The 10009-nt window shown below is 37.6% G+C and overlaps 1 protein-coding gene across 1 annotated transcript; it reads right to left on the bottom strand.

Annotated features, from left to right (window-relative positions):
- Positions 1–560: 560 nt before the first annotated feature.
- LOC122643476 lies at positions 561–1883 on the bottom strand. Its single transcript, XM_043837093.1, has 3 exons — positions 940–1883; positions 695–816; positions 561–628 (listed from the first exon to the last, which is right to left on the bottom strand). Exons 1-3 carry the CDS (start codon positions 1881–1883, stop codon positions 561–563), a joined length of 1134 nt encoding a protein of 377 aa, XP_043693028.1.
- Between the last annotated feature and the right edge of the window lie 8126 nt (positions 1884–10009).

Here is a 10009-nt window from a genome sequence, read left to right on the forward strand (position 1 = left end):
ATTTGATATATCCTGCCATTGTTCCTTCCTCAACCATTGTCTCCAGACTTTCCACTTTTATGTTGTTCTATGAGGCGTTCAAGCATGAAATAAGAGACTTCACTGGGTCATGTTGCAATATCACGTGACTTCTTGGAACCATCCTCTGTAGCCATTAAATTGATCCTTGACAGATGAAAAAAACTAAACTCCATATAAGAAACTACTCAAGAGTGTTGCATACAAGTATAACATACCATATTGACATAAAAAAACAATGATATTCACAATAACCAAACTCAACTTATTCAAATTAGTTTAAAGTAGACTACGTATAAGCATATTACAAATACAAAAGAAAATCCTACATCAAAACGTATTGTTTCCAAAAAGATTGATATAACTTAATCTTCGTCATCCACATCATACAAAATGTCCATATCACCAGCTTGTTCAAACTTGTTCAAAGTAGACTACGCAAAAGCATATTACAAACACAATCGAGAAATTGTTCAAACTTGTTCAAAGTTGTTCAAAGTAAACATATTCAAACATTTTAATTTTAAAGAAATTGAGATAACTCAATCTGAATCATTCACATCATCAAAATCATTAAGATCATCAGACATATCATCATCATCAACATTGCCTACCATCCAACTACCCCACATGTTGTCAGCTATGCCTTCTCGAAATTGATCCTAGTCAACATTACCAACATCTTCAACATCATTGTCATCATCTTCATATTCCACATCTGTTTCTACTGCTGTGGATGCACTGTTGGAAGTAGATGCTTCTTCTTCCTCAGCTTCAAAAAATGCCTCTTCCTCAGCACTATTTTGAGTCAGAATATGATTGTGAAGAAGAACATATGCATTCACAATCTTGACTTGCGTCTTAAAATGATATTATTGCTGGTTTTTCAATATCTTGAATCTGCTCTTTAAGGGCGAGAACGCACGTTCAATGCAATTGCGCAACGAGGAATGTCGTAAATTAAACAACTCCTTATCAGTTGGTGACAAATTAGAGTTTTGCCATTCTTTCAAATGATACCGAACATTACGGAATGGTCTCAAGAACCCATTCTGATTGGCAAACCCAGCATCAACAAGATAAAATTTACCTTCAGGTACCACTAACCTTCCTTCTCCTACCCTGTGTATGGCATTATCTAGTATTTGAGAATCTGATGCCGATCCTACCCAACCAACAAGTATATATGTAAACCTCCTATCAAAATCGCATGCAACTAGGATGTTTTGGGATATACATCCCTTCCTATCACAAAATATACGATGTTGGTCAACCAGAACCCACGCTGGGATATGTGAACCATCTATGGCTCCAATACAGTCCTTGAAGTATGGGTAGAATCTTTTACGGTTACTTGTGATTCGTTCATGCGTTGTTGTACTTGGAGGCTTGAGCAGTAGTGGGTACAATTTCATTATTGCATTCAATACCTTGTTAAAGTATCGACTTATAGTCTCCCCAGAATGGCCAAACATATGTGAAACTACTCGGTTCTTAGCATTGTGGCCAACTGTGTGTAAAAATATCACCAGTTGTTCATCCACTTGCACTAATTTGTTGTCATACAGAAGACCCCTTTCTCGCATTAAGTGACATAAACTATAAAAGGCCTTCTTGCTCAGTCTTGTCATGCTTCGACATGTCTTCTCGGTACCACCAATAATTAGTTGTGTCTCAGTAATGCCACGGAGTCTCTGAGTACGGTAAGGCTCTTTATCAAGGAATAGTTTTGAATACTGGTCCACTGCTATTACAATAGCAGTAGCCACTAAGATGATTACTGTCTGGATGGTTTTCTTGTCAACCTCACCATCACCATCACTCTGTATTTCCATGTCATCATCGATTTCTTGATCATAATCCATTTATACACTAAGAGGATTACTGTCTTTCGCCCTTCCCCTAAAATTTTGAACTATTCTTGAATTACAAAACAAAAAAAAAAAAATTGTTAATAGAAAGTAGTCGAAATAAATCATGAAACTATGGGAACACTGAAATAAATCATGAAACTACGGACACTGAAATAAATCATGTTCAATAAAGCAGGGCTGGTCATATATGAATGTCATCTAAGTATTTTCTTTTCAGTTCAACACTTCAATCCTATGGCCTATTTTAGTGGAATTCTTCATAGTTTCAAGTCATCAATAAGATTGGAGATAATATACCATTCAAATTCTCTTACTTGAGAACACAAAGAAGAAAGGGAAGCCTATTTTAGGCATGTCTGATGGGCTAGTATAACTCCCCAACCTAGCCGTAGCACATCATAATGAGGAAAAGAATGTAACTTTTCAAGTAGCCTACCAAGGGTAATAAGAGATTCAAACTTTTTGCTACTATAAAAGATTTTTTTTTTTCTTCTTTTATTGCTTTGCAAGATCAAAAGAATTTCTTAGAACATATGCACAATTATATTAACCAAGGGGCTAATTGATTTTTTTAGGTCAACCAGTGAAATATGTCTAGATTGACAAACACCCCCTGTATCAATAATTCAATAGAGTGTGACAAGGCAATCTGATATCCAATGTACACATTTTCATAAACATATACTTTAATTTCTTAACTATGAAAATGGCTTTAAACATGGTTCAATGGCCAAACAGGTGGTGGGGTAGGTAGGATGAACCTTAGGTTCAGGTTACACACCCCTCTTACAAGATCCTAAATAACTCAAATCAGAAAAGTCAACCATCTAATGGTTGGATTGATCACAATCAACAAATAAGCAAATCTGAAATTGAAAATCCAGTAATAGAGAATTTTAATGACAAGAAATCATATATTCAGATCAATCCCATATTCAGGATGAAGGTCAGTTTTTGAATGGTCCTTCCAGTCCCCAATATATGAACAAGATCCAATAGTCAGACTCAGAGTCAAATTAATTCTCAGATCTGGATCCAAAACAGAGCAAAATCAGGTGATTTCTTAAATAGGCAGATCAGTAGACCTGATCTGCACCAAACCCTGGTTGAGAGTCTCTTTTAGGGAGACCTAGAATATCCCAAAAGGTTACCTAAATCTAAAGGTCAGATCCTTCTCGGATGAGGACTTGGTTCTCTCAGAAAATAAGCTCAAATCAGGGATTCATTCACAGGACAAAAATATCAATTGATAGAGAAGTTAAAATAGTAACTTGCAGGAAACAGAGTATATTAAGTAATTTCAAAATTCTGATTATTAGGACTTAGTTTGGATAAATAACTCAACTTGAGCCAAACCTATAAAAACGTGGATGGCTTAACTTAAGCCAAAACCCCATGTCTTCTCTGGAATGGTCAGATCTGCAACTTTTGGTTAGAAAGGGAAGCCTATTTAGAACCATTCCATCATCATAATCATACATTCATTCTAGGTTGTTGGATGAGCAAATGTTCTAACAGAGTAGACTCTGGTGCACTCTTTTTTTTTTTGGGTGGTTGTAGTCTAGCAGAATGAGAATGGGTTATTCTTTCCATCATTTAACCCTTTCCATCTTGGTTGAAGCCTAACTATCTCACTGATCTTGTTAGACTTCTTGGAATCCATGTAGTCTTTGCAGAAAGATTCTCTGAGCCTTTCCTTCCCGAAATACTTGTTTGTGTAAATGTCAAATGGATGAAGTTGAAATTTATAGACGTTAGTATGCCTAAGGTCCAAAATCTTCTTTATTTTTTTTTTGACCTTTTTCTTTAATATATTTTACCCAATTCTATTTATTTAATTTGGTTGCTGTTGTAACTGTCTTAAGAATCAAAACCAATCAGTCTTTCATTTGTTTAGTCCCTAGATGAGTCCTGACTAGTTTCCAGATTTTATGAAGGTGGGCCATCCCTCTCTCTCTCTCTCTCTCCCTCTCTCTCTCTGTGTTAGCACTTATTTATATTTTCCTTCTCTGTTTATAATTTTTTGATAAACTTCTCTGTTTCTAGTTTAAGTGCTCAAATTATAACCTTATTTATTGCTTTGGTTTCTGATCTAACTGCTTCAACAGTAAAAAATTGTAGGCATCTGGTTCTCAGTTTCTTAATACTAATTTATTTTTTCTCAGGTTTGTCTTGGTATCTTAAATTTGATGTGTATCTGATGTTATTAATTGCTTTTTTTTTTAAATCTATTTTTCTGGTTTTTCTATTTGTTTAATGGATCTTGCTCAGTACACGGAAGATCGTGGAAGATAGCAATCAAGAGTATTCCATGTGAAATGCACATTGATTGAGCAGCTAAATCTCAACGCGAATTTGCAACATTCACAATCCCCCAACAGCCCTATTAGCTTTTGAACAAACTCATCTTCAACCATAGCATAACAGCTGCAAGCAACCGTTGTAGGTGCAGAAGATAATACAATTAGTTAAAAAAAATTGTATTAGACTACAAGACATCACAAGTTCTAAAAAGAAAATTTAGGAACATAAAACGCAATCAGCCTTGGTGAGAGATCTTCTCAATGTATCTTTTTCTTCTCAGCGTCAGTATATAGGATATTCAACTAAGACTTGTCCAAAGTACCAAGTACATTAACAACACTAGGAAGACATAAATAATAGAACCCTTCTATGAGACAGGGAAAGAACATAAGTAGAACCTCACCTGAACAGGAACCCTAGCCGGAAATCTTCTATTTCAACCTGAAACAACAAAACCCTAAATTAGAACTAAAATCCTAAACAAAAGACACCATATGCAATAGACTAGGATAGAGAGCGAGAGAGAAAGAGAGAGCAGAGATGAAAGATGAGTATGAAAGAGAGCAGAGCGAGAGTGATGAAGATAGGGAGTGAGTGCGAGAGAAAGAGATTATTACTTTTTTCAGCAGCTTGGTAGCAGGCCTCGTCCAAGCTTCCACAACTCTTTAACCTCTTTTCGTTTTCAAAGGTAGCAGGCCTTTTTTCAGCAGCTCTTTTCAGCAGGCCTCGTCCAAGCTTCCTTGTCAGACTCTCTCAAAGCTTTTCATTTTTGTCGACAATGAAAGAGAGCAGAGAGGGAGCGAGAGAATCCGAGAGAGAGAGAACGCAGGTTCAAGGCATGGAAGAACGATCGTTGTTTCCTTAGTAGGTCACGAGGGAGTCTGAGAGAGAGAGAACATAGGTCACGATTTTCACGAATTGTTTTTCGATTTAGGGCAAGAAGCTATCATTCAAAGTTGGATGATGCTATTTATACTAACCCTAGAATTTGTAATTCATATATGAGTTCACCTAAAGAGGTAAACTCAGATGTGGATCATGTTTAGTGTAAAAATCGGAATCATGCAATTCTTGTAATCCATTGGAATTAGGTAACCAAACGGTTTTATTAATTTAGAATTATGGTCCGACAGAACACCGTTCTGTTGATTTACGCAACCAAACACGCCCTATATTACTAAATTAGTGTTTTGTGTGACGGTTGTCCATATTTAGAAAAGAGAAACTTTTGAGTTTTTTTTTTTCAAAATAAGACGAAGATTGCCTTGCATCATTAGAGATATCAAAACCGACATTGAGGATTTTTGCAGAGCCGATATCCCCAAGGGTTTGAAATTCCCAAGAACCTTTATCTAATTCAGAAATGGAGAGTGCATTCAATCTGGGTTGAGAGGAGTAAGACCCATTGAGCTGATTATCATGGTTGGTCTTTCTTGTTGTTTTGTAGTTAGTTTTGGTTTGTTCTTTTATTGCCTTCTTGGGCTAGTGGTTTTTGGAGTTTTTTCAATGTAGAGGATCCTAGCCCGGAGTCTTAGCAATCCAGATCCTCTATGGTGCAGCTGTCCCAACGATCTATACTGTGTAGACACAAGGTAGTACGTAATGACCACCTTCTAGTCCTGAGTCTTAGAAGGCTGCCCTTGTGTTGTATTTATTTTCTTTTCTTTTAGCAATAAATTGATTTATCTATAAAAAAAAAAAGTATCAAACTCTCCCAAGAAAAACGAAAGAAAGAGTAAGACCACATTTAATGCAAGGGATTATTTGTTTCACTCTTATTTATATAAAAAAGGTGAAATTGATGGTACAAGATCCACCTTAGTATATACTACTAGCAGCTAGCCAGTAGATTAGCTGGAGGAAGATGGAGGGCCGCTGCAATCATAAGCAAATATGCCGCCCACACAGCCATGGACTTTACAATTAGGGTAGGGCGGATTAGTACAATAGGATGGTGACTGAAAAAGCGGGTCTTGGATTGAGACATCATCAGTATTGGTGTACAAGCACTCTTTATCTTTCTCTGTTGGTGCTGGTGCTGGTGCTTCTTCTTCTTCATGAGGAGGACTCATTTTTATTGCACACACACTTATTTTTGATGCACCATGCCATGCACTCATGGTCAGAGCCTATCACACACTCCTTGTCAGTGGTGCAATGTTTCACCTTTGGATGTGCTTCATCATCAGTATTGGTGTATAAGGACTCTTTCTCTTTCTCTGCTGGTGCTTCATCATCAGTATTGGTGTACAAGGACTCTTTCTCTTTCTCTGCTGGTGCTTCTTCTTCTTCATGGATTGAGGAGGACTCATTTTTATTGCACACACTTATTTTTTATGCACTGTGCCATGCACTCATTGTTAGAGCCTATCACACACTTCTTGTCAGTGGTGCAATGTTTCACCTTTGGATGTGCTTCATCATCAGCTTGAACCCGTGTCAAGGATAGCAGACCTACAAAGAAAGAACAACTGAGATTACATAAAAAGATTAATAACTAAGCAACAATGAAGAGAGAGAGAGAGAGAGAGAGTAATCACATAAAATTGTCAAGAGAACAATAGAGGAAGCCAATGTGAAAGAAACTCTAGTCATGATTCTTGTTGAGTGAGTACGAAAGGTGTAATAGGTTTTTTCCAATCTCTATGTTGGAGCTCCATAAATAAGGAGAGACTTAAGACATAGAAAAATTTATTGTGGATCATGTCAGGATTCTGTGGGTATATAGTTTCCTATATATATTTTCTCATTTGACATTCAAGCTTGGCTCCTTTTGGGAGAAATTCTTTGTTTGGATTTCGTACCCCAAAAAAAAAAAATTCTGACTTCATATCCATTAATGAAAGATGATATTAGTTCCTCTATGATAAAGAACATGCATGTGGATAAGGAAAGCAGAGAGCATAAGCGATGATAAAGAACATGCATGTTTGGTTGAAGGATTCTGAGGAGTCGGATTCGACGGAATCCGGATTCTGTAATTTTTCGCGTGTTTGGTTTCTTGGAACCCAGTTCCGTGTTGGATTCCAAGAATCCATGAAAATCCATTTTTCGGTGTAAATTTGGGAATCCACAAGAATTCGCCCCTTGGGGTGAATTCCAAATCGAGTCCAGGATTCTAGGCCCTCATATATATGGCATGGATTCTTGTGGACTCAAAAAATTGGGATTGAAACGAAGTTCGATTGCTAGGGTTTGGTCTTCAGCCTTCTCGTTTTCTTCTCCATGGAACCGAAGACGAAGACAGTCTCTGCAACTCTCTTTCTCTCTCTAGTCTGAAACGAAGGCTCTTCACGACTCTCTTTCTCTCCTTGGTCTTCAGCCATCTCGAAACGAAGATGAATCTGCAACTCCAAGGAATTGAAGATGAATCTGCAAGGCAAATCGACTCCATTGCAAGGTCAAATCGACTCCATTGCAAGGCCAAATCGGCCTTTTGCAACTCTCTCACGCAAACCCTTCTCTGCGCGCATCTTTAACTACTATGCGACTACATTGCAAGGTCAAATCGACCTTCTGCAACTCTCTACTACTTGATTGAAAGTACGCATGCAAAGCTGAAGCTCGTCTCTCTCTCTCTCTCTCTCTCCTACTCCCATTCCCTTATTTTTTTTTACTTCCATCCTGAAAAACCCCCAATTTTTTCCATAAGGATAAAACCCTAAATCTAGGTTTGCGGTGGGTTCTGGTTAAATTTTTTTGTTTTATGTACCATTTCTTGGTTATAGTTTGCATCATTTTTGTGTTTTCCCGTTATGAATGTCAAAAGCAAAAATCAGAGATGGGCCATGTTGTTTTGTTTAAGTTTCTGTGTGGATCTAGAGTTATTGCATATTATTGTTTTGTTCAAGTTTCTGTGTTTTGACAATTTTTTGATTTAGAGGGGGTTGGGTTTGAGATCGATAGAGTGAGAGAAAGCAGAAAAGAAGACAGCTTTGACGAAAGGAGAGAAGAATCATCGAGCAGGGGAGAGAGGAAATATTTTAGGAAAGTCTTATTGATCGTTTGGCTCGTCGACAACTCTTGCTTGCGATTGATTATCGTTGAGTTGTGTGAAATCTCAGTCGTCATATAGGTAACTCATGGATCCCTGCTCTAATTTCTTTTTTTTGAATTTCTTCTGTTAAAAAAAAAGGTTTTGCTATGGATATTATCCCTCTCCCATATTGAATCCTCACTGATAAATTGACCTCTGCTTCATAGGTTAAATTCCTGATTTGGATAACCAATTCATCTACTGCAACAACATGTTCTTGGTCATCTGCTCTCTCTGCATCTTTGAGGAAGGAACCCATTGTTGGACAAGTGTGTGTGCCCATCAAACCCGGTTCGGTCCGGTTCAACCTGATTCACCTTTGTATTGAACATTTATACATTTTAGTTTAATATTGTCACATGCGATATGAATTTTTGGAGCATTATGTGTCCGTAAGTTATACTTAAAATGGTAGTCGCGACTAGGGTTTGGGCTGGGCACCCTTATCATATGGTCGTTGCATTGGGTATGCCTAGACATGTGATGTCAGGGTACGAATGCGAGTGCTCACATGTTTGATGTGTGCATTGGCGAAGAATCTACTTTGTCGATTCCCTCATGTATTACTGCCAGATGTAGGAAGGGATAGACATGTGTCATCGATACCCTGTACCTGAGGGAACCCTGTCACTGCAAAGTGTGATCGCATTCTTTGGTTCATCAATGACTGAGACTCAAGCGAGTCCAAGTCGGTATTCTGGGAATGCGTGAACACTTTTGTGAGTGAAGGAGTTATCCAACACGATCACCACTGCCCGATTGGGGAACATCAAGATAGAGACTGTCTGTGCATGGTCGGATCAGAATCTAGATCCAGTACTGTTTTGAAAATGGTTTTTGCAAAATTTATTTTACATAAAATGATACATTATTTATAGTTATTTCAAATAAAGTGTTTTATCGAGTTTTGCGGGACCCGATCGGATGCACATATGTTCTTATATGCACATGTACTATGGATTGGGGTTTGGCAGTACATGTGTACATGCCCTAGATTCCATAATGATGGTGTTGATTAGTGGGGGGGTTGTATATGATAAATTGTTATCATATAGGGAGTTATTTGAAATTTACTAATTTAATTGGCTCTTTATTTAATTAATGGATTTGGTGCTAATTGTAATTATTCATTAATAATTAAATAAAGAATTTAATTAATACTTTCCCTATTAGATTCTGCTTCTTCATCTGTGTAGCACTTTGAGTTTAAACAGAACTGCCAGACTGAGAGAGAGAGAGTCAGACTCTCACTAGGGCTCTATTAAATCTATCTAGGATTTAATTAAACCCTATTATTATAAATAGGGGACCATAAAATGCAGAAGAGAGGAGCTCTCCATGTTTTTGGAGCAGACACTCTCTCTCCAGGTTAGAGAGACCACTGTCTATTGGAGGAGCAACACTTGAGGCTCACCAGGTTAGCAGTTCTTTATTGATTCTTTCTGTTCATTGATTATTAATATTTATGGGATGCGAAAGAAACTCTAATCGATTAATTTCTGCTATGCATTCGAGTATGGGATGGATCCCTCTTGCCATGTGATGGACTAGAGACGAATTTCTCCGTCCCTATTGTGATAATTAATTTTATGGGACGCAATAGGGAAGGAGAAACCCTAATAGGGATGCACTAGGGTTCCCATGGGCGACCATGGGAAACCCTAAAATTTAATGGGGCACCCATGGGACACTATGGGATAACCCAGGGTATGCAAAACCCTAATTTTTTTGTATATTGGTTTCCCTAGGGAACCATGGTTTGATCCCTGGACCGTTG

The sequence above is a fragment of the Telopea speciosissima genome, chromosome 10 (genome assembly GCF_018873765.1).
Source record: "Telopea speciosissima isolate NSW1024214 ecotype Mountain lineage chromosome 10, Tspe_v1, whole genome shotgun sequence".
In the NCBI taxonomy this organism is placed as follows: domain Eukaryota; kingdom Viridiplantae; phylum Streptophyta; class Magnoliopsida; order Proteales; family Proteaceae; genus Telopea; species Telopea speciosissima.

What these genes read in the sequence shown, in the direction of transcription:
- LOC122643476 (XM_043837093.1), bottom strand. Translation starts at nt 1,883, where the DNA reads ATGGATTATGATCAAGAAATCGATGATGACATGGAAATACAGAGTGAT. An exon ending in CGCAATTGCATTGAACGTGC is followed by an intron (nt 817 to 939) that starts GTTCTCGCCCTT and finishes GACTCAAAATAG; the next exon opens with TGCTGAGGAAGAGGCATTTT. An exon ending in CAATGATGTTGAAGATGTTG is followed by an intron (nt 629 to 694) that starts GTAATGTTGACT and finishes GTTGGATGGTAG; the next exon opens with GCAATGTTGATGATGATGAT.